The sequence below is a fragment of the Euleptes europaea genome, chromosome 13 (genome assembly GCF_029931775.1).
Source record: "Euleptes europaea isolate rEulEur1 chromosome 13, rEulEur1.hap1, whole genome shotgun sequence".
In the NCBI taxonomy this organism is placed as follows: domain Eukaryota; kingdom Metazoa; phylum Chordata; class Lepidosauria; order Squamata; family Sphaerodactylidae; genus Euleptes; species Euleptes europaea.
Window position 1 is genome coordinate 27,501,138 of NC_079324.1, and position 14,409 is coordinate 27,515,546.

General features: G+C 44.5%; 1 protein-coding gene across 4 annotated transcripts; it reads right to left on the reverse strand.

Annotated features, from left to right (window-relative positions):
- Positions 1-2,025: 2,025 nt before the first annotated feature.
- On the reverse strand, positions 2,026-14,089 carry XIAP (X-linked inhibitor of apoptosis). 4 transcript variants are annotated; one of them, XM_056859655.1, is made up of 6 exons: positions 13,207-14,089; positions 8,804-8,903; positions 5,361-5,439; positions 4,842-4,875; positions 3,773-3,973; positions 2,026-2,228 (listed from the first exon to the last, which is right to left on the reverse strand). In XM_056859655.1, the coding sequence occupies exons 1-6, from the start codon at positions 14,087-14,089 to the stop codon at positions 2,035-2,037; spliced, it is 1,491 nt and encodes a 496-aa protein (XP_056715633.1). In that variant the 3' UTR covers positions 2,026-2,034. The 4 variants fall into 4 exon arrangements, with proteins under 4 accessions (XP_056715633.1, XP_056715635.1, XP_056715634.1 ...); XM_056859657.1 differs by lacking the exon at positions 4,842-4,875 and adding an exon at positions 4,112-4,127 and having other exon boundaries at positions 5,355-5,439; XM_056859656.1 differs by having other exon boundaries at positions 4,842-4,869; positions 5,355-5,439.
- Positions 14,090-14,409: the final 320 nt, after the last annotated feature.

Below are 14,409 nucleotides of genomic sequence, written 5' to 3' on the forward strand. Positions count from 1 at the left end.
GAGTCAGTGGGGATTTCAAGCGCAGGACTGCAAATGTAGTGTTCTACTCTCTGGCGCACAAAGGCTCATGTGTAACAAACTGGTACATTAACGTTTCTAAGATGGAAGATATACAAGGCCTTCCGTTAGTATTTGATGGATGTTCACTCAGCAGCGGGATGATGGTGTTACAGCACATCAGACCATCACAAATGGACTCAAAAGTCAAGGACCAAAATGCTATTGACTGATCCAGTAACTGAGCTGGGGGGCGGGGGATTAACACAAGACAGTAGCTTCATACACTGGGGAACAATTTTATGTGCAAAACACAAACAAACCTAAAAGCTATTAATTCATGGGATGCACTGTCAGTTTGCTTACTCTGGAATCACTCACATGAACAAAAGGACTTCGTACTGATGCGTTGGCAGCCAGTCGCCTGTGACAGACAGGAGCCAAAAGGGTCACCACGTTCTCATTACAATTTTAAAAGGAAACCCACCATTCTGGACCTCACACACCATGTAGTGAATCTGTCGGTATTCTTTGACAAGCGTCTTGACCATGAGACTGTTAAATAAGATTGTCTTGCTTACATTCTTGTCAATTGATCCTTTTAGGCTTACTCTGTGTAGAACTGGAGGGCCATTAGATGCAGGGCGACTAGACAATCAAATGCTAACCCAACCCACACTTGCCCTAAGCAGTGAGGGGTGAAGGGGACCCCTCAGCCTTTGTACTATGTAGTGTGTGTGTGTGTGGGGACCCCTTAGTCATTCAGTTTTCCATGTACTTTACAATCCTAAATATCTAAGACTTACATATGTTGACTGCAGTCTACATTAACACTGCTGTTGATCCCTGATTTTAGTGGGCTGAATCCTACGCAAACGCCAGTGGGAAGAGCGGGCAGATCTTGCCCATCTTCCCCTTTCCTCTGGTATCTGAAGGCTGGGAGGCTCATGTGGATGAAAAGCCATGCAATAAAGATAGGGAGGCTGCAGTGGAGAAGGAAAAGAGAGGGAGACCGCCCCCTTTGCCTCTTCTGCCCTTGGAGTCTCTTGTGAAACTCTCTGCTCAGTATTTGGTTGTGGGGCTTTTTCGACCATGCAGGCGTTTTTACCTTTGGCATCACTTCTTGCTTGAAGAAGGCAGGAAAAAGCTGCTTCCGCCAGCGGTTTGCACTGGTGGCCCATTCCTCTTTGATACAGATTAGCATCGACATCTGGTGTACGTACACCATGACAACTTAGGGACGGGAGATGTTACAGGCTTTCTACTTCCATGATAATAAAAGGAGGGCGAAGGGGAAACCTGATTCCAGGGCCGCAACCCAGAGCGGAAGAGGCGCATAAAAGATACGGAGCCAAATATGCAACTTTAGCCCTGCTTTCTCTGAAACTTTCTTTACAAATTTCTAACCATCCCAAACTGTGAGAAGATTTTGGCCAGGGCAATGGTGGCCTTCAGCTCATCAAAGTGGTAAAACTCTCTAAAGTGTACTGGTTTGGACAGCAGGAAGGGCTTCATAGGGCAGAATACAAAAAAAAAGTCCTCTAACATATTTTTTTAAGAGCAGCAGCGAGTCATCGAAGTTCAATCCTGCAGCCTGACATGGTCGAGTCCAAACAAAGATTTAACACCCCATTGGGAATTTGGGCTCTGAATACCTTTACCTGAGACATGCCACGAGGTGGCTGACAGGTGGGAGACAAGGTGATTGGTACAGACTGCTGCTCTACGGAAAGCGCCCCAGCAGTTATGCTAGGACAGGTTTCTGAGGCCCGATTACATGCTCACGTCGACATTGATGATCTCATCCTCAAAGCCAGCAGAACTAGAATGAAGAGCTCTCAATTTAGCAGCCATCTGATTTGTGCAGTTCTTTAGCACTCTTCTGTCAAAGCGGAATAATTTCTGTTACTCCAAAACAAACACCCTCTTGAAATGCAGTTTTGTGCATTAACGTGGCTCCTACGGTCAGAGAACAATATTTTGTCGATTAAAATGAACGTGCCGCCGATTTGCACTAGCGTAGCACGATGATCCCGATCAGGACATATAGATCTTCTGCCTCTTTGTGATAAGCATGCAACACAAGGGGCATTTTTCAATAGCTTCCGCACAATCTTTACAAGTGACGAGGTGCCCACAAGGAATAAGGACCACAGAGATGGTTTTATCCATACATATTTTACACAGCTTCTCCTCTTGCAAGCGTCTTAGCTGCTCTTCAGTGCTGAGGCCTATGGGTGGGGAAAATTAAAATATTTCAAAAGGGGAAAATGTATCAGATTTTATACTTCTTCCTCCTTCCATCCCCCCCCCCCCATGACTCTGTATATCAAACGTCAAAACAGACAGACAGCACAGCCTAGTGCTTAGTGTTGGGACTTAACCTGGAGAACTCTGGGTTCAAATACCCCCTCAGCCATAAAGCACACTGGGCAACACTAAGCCAATAATTTCTCTCAACTTGACAGGGTCATTGCAGGGATACGGCAGAGATGGGGAGACCTCCACATATACTATAGAGCAAGAGCAGAGACAAAATAGATGAACTGGTGCAGTTTACCAAATAAGTTCTCCCCAGTTCAGATTGCATCACGGTTCCTGTGAATACTGGCCACAAGCAATTTACTTGCCTCTCAGCCATAATCCCCTCTACCTGCAACATGGGGGGGGGGGTCAAGAAGGAAGAGAAGGAGAAAGAGGAGTTCGTTTTTATATGCCGACTTTCTGTACCTTTTCAGGAGAACCAAATCAGCTTACACTCTCCTTCTCTTCCTCTCCCCACAACAGACACCTTGTGAGGTAGCCCAAGGTCACCCAGCTGGCTTCATGTGAAGTGAGGAAACCAACCCGGTTCACCACATTAGAGTCTGCCACTCATGTGGAGGACTGGGGAATCAAACCCAGTTCACCACATTAGAGTCCACTGCTCTTAACCACTACACCACTAGATCCTACCAGCTTTCCACTGGCAGAAGCAGATAATTCCCTGCCTTTTCTTTCACAAGCAGCCCCTTTTCACTCCTGTAAAGGTTACATCAAGGTTTAAAGGAACCTGTGTTTGCATTTATTGGGGGGGAGGGAGACCGATGTGGGATGGAGGGTGCAGTAAGGAATACAAAGGCAAACCCCTCCTAAAAGACAGTAGAGCTCAAACTGATGTGAGGCTTGTATGTTACTTACTGAAGGACTGTAATACACATGTGACTTGGTCGGTAGCTAGATTCCTTAGAGTTTCATTAGGAACATCGCACTAAATGGGCCTACCCACCAGTATGCTTTATTTGACGATGCGAAATTGCTGATATTCTAGATACCGTGGTCTTCTGATTGGTAAATTTTAAGTAGAATTTGTTATGACTATGCCAATAAAGGTATTGAATTTGAATTTTGAGTACAAAGGTGAATTGGGTGAGAAACCCTTTTCTCTCTCTTGTGCCAGAGAAAAGCAGATAGGCCCCAACCCACTGGCCTACCTTTTAAGGCTGTTGTAATGATTACTGAAACAATTTACACAAAGTGCCTTCGACACATGAAACATGCATGCTAAGTTTTGTAACCAGTGGGTCCCTAAGCAAGGAAATCCTACAGTGCTCCTTCCTCAGAGCACTCAGCCAATGGAGTAACACAGAGCTAAACAACAGGAGGATTCAGGCTCTGTCTCTGGTCCCGAAAACCTCACGCTACTAGGTGTGTGTCCTCACCCCGCCCAAGCAAAAACATCTCCCTCCCACATTTCTTGTCACAATGATGATGTTTTACAAGGTCTTCTGCTTACTTCTCTGCAGGGTGCTCTCACAGGGCAGACTGCATATATTTTCACGCTGGGCATTTATTAAATCTGCAACCAGAGCCTCGATGGATGTGTAGTGTTCAATGGACAGGTGGCGCTTCCTTTCCACAGCTTTCCTGATTTCATCCAGGCTGAAACCCATCTGCATCACATCCTGGACCAAACGGTTCTGTGACAGTTCCTCATCTGCGGCGCAAACAGCAGATGAAAAGAGATTATCAGGGAAATTCTTGTAAGCCGCCTTCAACCGAGAGAAAAGCAGGGTATAAATCTTTTAATTAATAAATAAACCTTTCAAAAATATGGGTTGTGCCCTGAAAGTACCGACTCGTTTCACATACTTCAAGGAAAGTGTTAAAGTTAGGACGGCTAGATGTTCATTAATCGTTTTTAACCGACAAAGGCTTAAAACTACAGGAAGAAAATGGAAACCTCCATCTTAAGGGAGTTAACATGGCTCCTCCTCCCACCTCATTTTAAAAAAATCAACACAGAAAAAATGTTAGCAACAACAAAGAGTCTTGTGTGAAGCTTCTGTGGGCTGGGAGCCTATTTCTGTGGAACACATGAAATATTATCCTCAATTGGCAGGCTTTAGAAACACTCACACACAAAAAGAAAGTGTATGAGTGTGTGTATGAGAGAGAGAGACAGCGAGCGAGAACAAGCAACGCATGAGAATATGCAAATCACACACACAAGATTCCATCAAGAGAGTACAAGACCGAATCAGAAAAGGTGAAACCCATTCCCAACGGGATAAATTTACGAAGTTTGTGCTCAATCCAGCAAATAAAAAGCCCTGAAGAAAAAGTCCCAAGTGGGCTAGCACAACTTGTGATCTTCCAAGCCAAAAACAAATCGACAGATGGTGCTGTGGCCCGCAAGATGTTCAACAACCGCCCCCCCTTGTTCTTGCAATGCCGGATTAAGAGAACTAAAAATGCGAGGTCTCCTGAGAACCTATCTAGCCATCATGCAGGGCTGGTGGCTTGCATTTGGCTTGCTGAGTTACAAAGTCAAGCAGGCCCGTTGTGAAGACTGGGATACATACCTCCTATACATGATGAATTTTCAGTATCCTTTATCTTAAAAAAAAGCAGAAACTTAAATTAGATTTTGGTTGCAATGGAAGTAAGGTACAGAAACGTAAAGTGAAAAATCTGACCATAAACTGGTGGATACTGCATTGGTGCAAATCTATTCTTCAGATCTACCCATTCAATAAACATTAGACTATTCTGATGCTAACAGCAGCATGCATTTTCTGGTCAAAAAAATCTGCAAAAAACACAAGGCTTTACACACATCTGTTTTCCACAATATTCCGTCAACAACAACAACAACACACACACAAAAAGTCAAGTTACTTGAAATGTCACTCTCCTACTGAAGCAATTAACCCATTCAGCCTCATATGGAATCACCATATGCTCCCTGCATGAGATACAAAGGCAATTTGAGAAAGACTAAAAAGACAGCCCTCCGCAACCCAAAGTCCATCCATTAATTCAATTAGATCACTGAACCCGTTGGCCAAAATAGGTTACTGAGGAGAAAACCACACACTCACTGTAGAATCCTGAAGTGAATGAGTTAACTGAACGTTGTTGACATAATCTTGTCCCTTTTCTTCAAGCAGATAGTTACATCTAGGGGAAAAATGCAGCATTTGAGCCAAATGCTCGAGATTACATTAGCTTATGAAACAAAGTCCTTAATATATTCTAGAAAGAGAAATGAGCAAAAAAAAAGACTATATTAGCTTATGAAATAAAGTCTGTAGTATGAAATAAAGTCAATATTAGCTTACGAAATAAAGTCCTTAAAATATTCTAGAAAGAAAAATGAGAAAAATCCTTTGAAAAGCTTGAATGATCGGATTTCCTGAATTTAAAAAAAACAAAAACTCATAATGTTGCTTAAAACGTTAGCAGTCAATCATGTTTATTGTGCATGGCCATAGGCCTTTATAATCAAGACAACATTACAACTTAAAATATATAAAACCGTTAAAAGTCGTAAGATTAAAATACACCAGTTTGACTCCTTTCCTCATTCAATGGCTTTCTTTGCCGGTTAGCAGACATCACTCACAAATATCAATCTGAGAACTGTGTGTGTTTTTGAGGGGAGGGGAGATACACCAACTTCTATAAACTATACAGATCACTTCTTCCCCTCTTCTCAACCGGGAAGAAAGCTTTTTAATTGACAGAGTACCTCCAAGCATGCAGGGCTGATCTAGGGTTGCCAACCTCCAGGTACTAGCTGGAGATCTACTATTAAAACTGATCTCCAGCTGACAGAGATCAGTTCCCCTGGAGAAAATGGCTGCTTTGGCAACTGGACTCTATGGCATTGAAGTCCCTCCCCAAACCCTGCCCTCCTCAGGCTCCGTCCCCAAAAACGCCTGCTGGTGGCGAACAGGGACCTGGCAACCCTATGCTGATCTCTCTCCACGCTGAACCTTAGCCAGCCCTGGAATGGGAAGAAGGACTTGCAAATCAGACCTCTGACACAGAACAAACCGCTCAAGTATTCCAGGTCTCCAGTGCTCAGTTCAGCTGCCCGAGGAGGAACTGAAAGATAAGATCTGTCCCTGTGCACATCCTAGTTGGCTCCTGAGTCTGGACCAGACTTGCCTCCTTTTGCAAGATGAAGCAAAACTGAAACTGTGATTTTGTATGTTTGTTTCACTCTCCCCAAACACACTGAGCAAAGCCTCATTCCCCCCCCCCTTGAGCTGCGGAAGGTAGAAGTGTTTGCATAAGGTCTGTTAATTTTCTAGTGTCTTTGGTTACTCTGAGCTAGCCATAATAATTTCCCCAAACTCTTAGAGCAATGCCACATTTTTTTTCCTCTTGAGCTGCGGAAGGTAGAAGTGTTTGCATAAGATCTCTTCGTTTTCTAGTGTTTTGGGTTACTCTGAACTAGTCTTAATAATGCCAAAACATAGAAGAGTCATGTGTGGCATCACTGTGGTGAAACCATCCAAGGAATTAAGACAGATGGTAAATATAAATATATTGGGCAGGAGTATGCTAGCAATGCAACAAGAACAACAACAAAAAAGAGCGTTTAACAACGTATATTGACTGTCCTGAAAAGAAAAGAAAAAGCACGCCACAGACAGGAAGGTACTTAAAAGAAGTGGCAAATTATGAACTGGGGAAAATCTACTTCAAGGATCCTTGAAATCTACTTCAAAATAATAAGATACAATTCCCCCCCCCCCAAATCAATAATAGTTGAGACTCAGAACTCAGTTGCATTAACTTTTTTAAAAAAGCTTTATTTCTTTAAACCCACAATATTTTTTTCAAGAATATAGATGCTGATCTACTGTATTGTTTAAGATGTTAATTTGCTTACTTATTAACATCTTAAACAATACAGTAGATTACCATCTAAATTCTTGAAAAATATTGTGGGCATAAAGCAACAAAGCTTTTTTTAAAAAAGTTTTTTATACGTCTGAGTTCTGAGTCTCAACTATTATTGATTTGGGGAAAAATTGCATCTTATTATTTTGCTTACATTAAACACCCAAATTTCAGTAATTAGAATTACAGTAATTAAAAAAACCAACAACACCCAGATATAACACCTGTTGCAATACAGCAAACCGTAGCCCTTTGGCCAATAGCAACACCTTCAGCAGTACCAGAGCAACAGAGAATTCTTTCTGTCAGGGAGGGAGGAAGGAAGCTCCCTGCTACCGCTTCCTCTGTTGCCAGAGGAGAATACAGTAACACAGGGATGTCCAAACTACAGCCCTCCGGTTAATCATGGGATGCATCTCCCATAAACCCCAGCCAGAATGACTGATGGTCAGGGCGGGGAGGAGGAAGAAGGAGGAGAGTTGGTTTTTATACGCTGCTTTTCTCTAAGGAGTCTCAGAATGGCTTACAATCGCCTTCCCTTCCTCTCCCCACAACAGACACCTTGTGAAGTTGGTGGGGCTGAGAGTTCTCCGAGAACTGTGACTAGCCCAAAGTCACCCAGCAGGCTTCATGGGGAAGAGTGGGGAATCGAACCCGGTTCTCCAGATTAGAATCCACCGCTCTTAACCACTACGCCACGCTGTAGGAACTGTAGTCCATGTCTGAAGGGCCATAGTCTGGATACTGCTGGGCTAAAATAAAAATGTTTTCCCCTTTTGTTGCAGGAAACCAACAGCTCAAGTGAAATTGGAGATTTCACAGGTGCTGAGATAAGAAGACATAGGCTGGAGAAGCGTGTGTGTGTGTGTTAAGTGCTGTCAAGTCGATTCCGACTTATGGCAACCCTATGAATCAATGTCCTCCAAAATAGCCTATTCTTAACAGCCTTGCTCAGATCTTGCAAAACGAGGGCCATGGCTTCTTTTATAGAGTCAATCCATCTCTTGTTGGGTCTTCCTCTTTTCCTGCTGCTCTTTTCAAGTGATACTTACCATAACATAGGATACATTGTATCCAGTATTATTGTTGCTTGCTCAGAATTCTTGACTGGTGAAACTTTATTGCAATTTGTCAGTCTGCTTATTTGTATTTTGTATGTTGCATGTGGTATGTTGCATGTTGTATTGTGTATTTTGTATATTTATATTCTATCACTTTTTCACTTTATCACTAATATATTAATTTGCAAAGTATTGTTTTTGTGCTGTTTTTTGGCTGGTTTATATTCCTGGCATGAGGCCTGCAGCTCAGGAACACTCACGGGTTACCCACCCATCGTTGGCAGCTGCTTCAAAGTGGGAATTCCCTGCCAACTGCAAGCACACTGGGCAACAGTCTCACCTGCTTTCCTGAGACACACCGCGGCTGCCACATTGGCAAATGGTGCTCAGAAGAGCCACATGTGGCACCTGAGCCACTGAGGATCACTGCCCTAAGCCCTGGGCGACCAGCTGAGTAATTCTTCTGCGGTCTTGATTAAAGAAGAAAATGGGATGCAGGCGTATGGAAGGTGCTGCCAGTATACTATGCCGTGCGACGCACACACACACAAACAAATGAAGGGTCTTACCCAGGAAACCACTGGGCGTGTTGCTCCCAAGGATCGTCATCTGCCCTCCACTCTCGTAGTCCGCCCCCACAGTGAAAGCAAAGAACGTTATCACCTTCACCTATGGAGAAAAAAGGAGGAAGATCTGGTGAATTAAATCCTGGGCTTTCTACAGTTTACAAATAACACTCTGCTTGCGGATCACTGCTTTATGCTACGAAAGCTCCCCTACCCCTTCACAATGATATCCCATTCATCCCCGGGGAGATGTACGCAGACAGGGTGACCCAGTATGAGTATCAAGTGTCATTGGCACAACAATTGGACGGAGGGCAAAACAAAAGCTGCTTCAGCAGCCAACAAACAAGCCGAACACAGAAACGGATATCGACCAGATGCTGCCAAAGGGTCCTGGCAAATAAGTTTGTAATTGGTGCCTATTTCCTGGTAAATATGTCAAAGTCTGGTTGGCGTTATAGAAAAGGCCAACATGAAGGGAGCGCACACCCTAGACAAGCCCTCTCAGAGGTGTAGATAGAAGCACACCTGTGCTACCCTAAGTAGGCAGTCTCCACTTTAGTTGGGGGAATTAGCTGGAGGCAGAACGTGAGAGGGTGTAACTGGGATCGATAACCTATATATACCAGGAAAGTCCTGGGTGAAAACTCTCAAATGAGCAGACAGACAGTTGTATAAATAAAATATGTTTTGATTAAAGAATAAAAACAGTAAAACAAGAAATATATTTTAAGCAATGAACAAACGCACACCAAGCACACAAGAGCTGACTAAGAGAAAAGGGAGGAAGTTGGATAGGGTTTGAGGGACGGGGGATAGTTACCAGTCTTGAAGGGACGTCCGGGGAAAACAGTGCTGAAGAGGAAATAGACCAGCATTTCCAGGAGCAAAGCAAAGAGCCCACACAAACCTGGGACTGTGTGCACGGATCCGGAATCAAACACACACTATGAATGGCCAATACCCCAAAATGGGTCCTGAGGCGGTATGAGGTAAGCTGGCAGAAAAGCCAGAGGCAAAAAACTGATTGTTTTTCCGGGGCTCCAATAAAAAGATAGGAAAGGCTTGATGAGTCGTCAGCACCCAAGAGAATGCCTGGGCTATTCGTTTGAATACTGATGGATTGCTGGGATGGGTGCAGACAGGGTTAGTAATGGGCTGCTAAGAGTACTGATTAAATCACCTTAGAGTGACTCAATGGGGATTAGCTGGCCCCATTGTCCAGCCAGGAACACCTTAGAGCCAGGGGGAAAGTTCAGTGGGCAACCACCTTTCTGCCCAGGCTTGACACACCAGATGGATCCCAACCCTCGGAGAGGAATCCATTTTGTAGGGAGCAGTGTCTTGCTCGTATGCCAGTCTTTGGCCCCTGTGCCTTTGTGGCATCCCTTAGCAGGACGAGGGGTCTGACTGCTTACACCTGGTTATAATAAAAATGAAAAAAAAGACTATGCATGATGGGCATAAAAACAAGTTACAAATGTTATAAAATTCTGAACAATTAAAAGCATCCAAATTGGAGGCCCCCTTTGAGTCTGAGGATTGGACCAAATGGGCCTATACCTTCCCTCAGTTGATTCTAACCCTAGAACACATCCACTATTCCTCATGAGCTGCATTAGCAAAGGACAGTAGTACTGGACAGGCTGACCTTTAGGAAGTTTATCTGCTATTATTGATGCTTTCATTCAAGGGCCAGTGTGGTATAGTAGTGAAGAGTGTTGGACTAATATCTGGGAGGCTCAGGTTTAAATACCCAACTCAGCCATGGAAACTTGATGGGTGACATTGGGTCAATCCCTCATTCTTTCAGCCTAGCCTACCTCACAAGGTGGTGGTTGTGAAGATAAAATTAAGGAAGGGAGAACCATGTATTCAGCCACTGAGGGTCCTACTGGGGAGAAAGATGGGCTATAAATAAACAAACCTCTCTTAAGCTTCTACAGATCTTCAGGTTTCCTTAGAACACTGCCTGAATTTTGCTGCCTTAAACTATCATCTTTTTGGTCACCTCACAATACAAAACACACTAGAGACAAATCTTCCAGCTTCTAGCTATCTGACCCTTAGTGAAAATAAGGGGCAGGAATGATAAAAGATTTTACATTCCCCATGAACAACACAGAAGTAACTGAAGCACAATCACAGCCTATATCAGGAAAGTTGCTTATGGAGCACATTTGTTTCCACACAGCAGAAATAAGGATCCAGTTCTTCCATAAAAGCACATCATCAAACCGCTTGCGCCTACAGAACGTGTTTATAAACCCAAAGAAGGGCAAAATATATTCTGGGATAAACCAGACACTGCACGAATTTTGTCTTAGGCAGACAGGCAAGAAATTAAATGACAGAAGGCAAGCTACACACCTCAGACCTCCGATACTGATGAGATGCAGAACCCCAGGCACAAGAATGCTCAGATTCAACAGTGGTTCCTGTGGAAAGGGGACCCCTCCCAGGAAATGGATTTCCAGGGGCACTTTGGGCTTCCCCAGGAGAGGAAAGGCAGGGAAATCGCACAATACCACAAACAGACATTCTTGGGCTCGCAGAAGGAAGTGTCTGGAGCAAACCCATAATCGCATTTCACTCTGCGCATCCTACCTTTTGTGGCCCCTCAAACACCACTTTTTGAAAAAAATCCTCCTAATAAAATGAATGCAAAATGAGTATCCCCTCATAGCTTCTGAAAATGTGGGCTCTGGTTCACAGACGTTTACAGTGACCATAGAAACGTGTCAAGTCTTTAAGGTGCCATAAGACTCCCGTTTATTTTCAATCATGATCGACAATCACATTAGAAGATAGGTTGGTTTTTATATGCCACTTTCTCTACGACTTAAGGGAGAATCAAACTGGCTTACAATCTCCTTCCCTTCCCCTCCACACAACAGACACCCTGTGAGGTAGGTGGGGCTGAGAGAGCTCTTAATAGAACTGTGACTAGCCCAAGGTCACCCAGCAGGCTTCATGTGTAGGAGTGGGGAAACAAATCCAGTTCACCAGATTAACCTTCGCTGCTCATGTGGAGGAATCAAACCCAGTTCTCCAGATCAGACTCCAACACGCTGGCTCTGAAATATGATTATGGGTTGGCTCCATTAGTAAAGAATGGGACAGACAAATCCTGGCACACGTGCCAATGGCAACACTCCAGATCATCATGCATGGCACCTAGAGTCCAAGCAACCAAAGTGATACTGCTGGGGTTGGTGGTGCAGGAAAAGGCATGGCTTTTTTGTGCCACCACCTCCCAGGCCTGCACAGCCACCAGCTGAGTCCAAGCCAAATCCCTAAGATGCTGGCGGCATTGCTGGGCCTGGTTTGCTCCAAGCACGTTTGGTTAAGCATAGCCCCCATCCCCTACACACACATTTTGCTTGCTGGCCCATCAACATCTGCATGTTGCATTTCTTTCCAGCACTCAGGACAAGAAGGTTGCCTATCCTTGATAGGAAGACATTCAAACAAGTTGCGATTTCAGGATAGAGCAGGGGAATGGATATCTACAGTCGTTATAGGCTTCTTTGTTCTTTTTATTGTTAAATTAAACATTTAAAAGTGGAGATTTCATAAAAATCTTCACCATATGTTCTATCACAACATTTACAATCAACTTGGAATGCTTTCCTGAATGGTAATTTGTGTAAACAGAAAGGGTTTTGTGCCTTGGGAGACAGATTTTAATCAATGCAAGTGTGAACGCTTGTCATTAATGTATTGTTTCTCTCACTCCAAACTTCTCTGACTGGGGGAGGGAGGGTGCTAGAAGCTGAATTTAGTCAACATGAGTTTACCCAGATTGAGGAGCCCCGTGGCACAGAGTGGTAAGCTTCAGTACTGCAGTCCAAGCTCTGCTCACGACCTGAGTTAGATCCCGACAGAAGTGGGTTTCAGGTAGCCGGCTCAAGGCTGACTCAGCCTTCCATCCTTCCAAGGTCGGTAAAATGAGGACCCAGCTTGCTGGGGGTAAAGTGTAGACAACTGGGGAAGGCAATGGCAAACCACCCTGTAAACAAAGTCTGCCTAGTAAATGTGGTGATGTGATATCACCCCATGGGTCAGTGATGACCCGGGTGCTTGCACAGGGGGCCACCTTTACCTTTTTTTTTTTTTTTACACCCAGAACCAAGCACAGGAATAGGGGAAGTTCAACTATACAAGAAACAGCCCCAAATATCCCCAATATTTTCAAAGGAAGTCCCTTCAGGACTCACACAATCTGCACTCTGGCGCAGCTTCTTGGTGTATAGAGTAATTTATATACTGAGATTTAATCTCATTGCTTGCTAACCCAGTGATAAACTGTGTAGAATTCTTGCTACGTATTGCTAACCATATTGTGCAGAATTCATCCCACGCACGGCAGCAAGACAAATTGTGACACCCCGCATTCAGCTTACCTATGCTATAAAACCCTGCTTGAGCAAGCCGCTCCTTGCTAACCAAATACCTCCACGTCATAAAGGACCTGAGTCGTGCCTCGTAAACTGCCATAGATGGGTTTTTGGGAAAGCCGGCATTATGTGCATCACTTCTACCCAGTTCCACACTGCTTGACTGAGTTGGAGCACTTTCAACATTCTCAACATCGCGGCCAAGGACAAACAAACACCTCGGGAAGTGACGTCTATGTTCTGACCAAGCCTGGTCACAAGGTTCCCAGTTTTTCAGTTTGCCTCCGCAACAGAAGCACTCGACTTGATCCGCAACGCCAGTGTAAAATAAACCTGCCTTGGCTAAGTCTGGTGGCGTCACGGGAGCAGAGGTGGGCCAGCTGTGGAAAGACTTCAGCCTGGCTTCTTCACTACACATGGCAAGGGTCCTGGGATACAGGCTGCCTGAAAGATCCACCACCTGCCCGCTCCTCAACAGATAATCTGCATAGAGGTCAGAGGAGGGGTCGGAAGACTGTTGCCAACTGGCGCTTGCAAGGCGGTCTCCAGCTCTCTGCTGAGCGTTCGGGAGAGCAGAATGTGCGCCGTTCCGCCGACAGTTCGCACCGCTGATAAACGGGCAGTTTGGGGAAACGGCCTTGTGCCTTCCGGCTGCCGTGTCACCGTGCTGCCATCCTTCTACAGTTGCGTGGCAGCTGAAGCACTTGACCCTGTCCCCTTCTCCGGTGTAGAAGAAGCCGGCCCGGGCAAGAGTCAAGACGGAAACGGGACAACAATTTGGAAACGTGGTAAATGTCTGCAGTCGGGAGCACTCTTTCGCCAGCTCTGGGTCAGGCTCGCTATTGTAGCTGGCACCCGCTTCAAAGTTATTGGGTCCATTACACGTCATCCCTCCTCCAGGAGTCAGGTTATCGTGAGCTTCCTATATAGAAACATATTAATTAGCAATTAATAATTAGAAATTATTTTAAAGCTTATTTAACACTGTTAAGCACAGAGTGGCAAATCCAAACGTCTACCCCCATTCAGAAATACTCGAACGTGTATGACATCATAACTGAAATTCACTTTATTAAATTGGGGTGGAAGAGAGACGAGGGAAATATGCTAAAATGAACAATGCTGTGCAGAAACATTTACAACATGGGAAGAAGACCCAGTAAATCAAATCAGGTTTTTTTATGGTCAAAGATCAGCAACAGTTGACAT

Excerpts from the sequence above, each read along its gene's own strand:
- XIAP (XM_056859654.1), bottom strand. The coding sequence starts at position 14,089 with ATGACGTGTAATGGACCCAATAACTTTGAAGCGGGTGCCAGCTACAAT. Across the intron at positions 8,904-13,206 it reads AGCAGGGTTTTATAGCATAG|GTGAAGGTGATAACGTTCTT; the intron begins GTAAGCTGAATG and ends TTTTCTCCATAG. Across the intron at positions 4,029-5,354 it reads TTCAGGATTCTACAGTGAGT|GCGGCTTACAAGAATTTCCC; the intron begins GTGTGGTTTTCT and ends TCTCGGTTGAAG.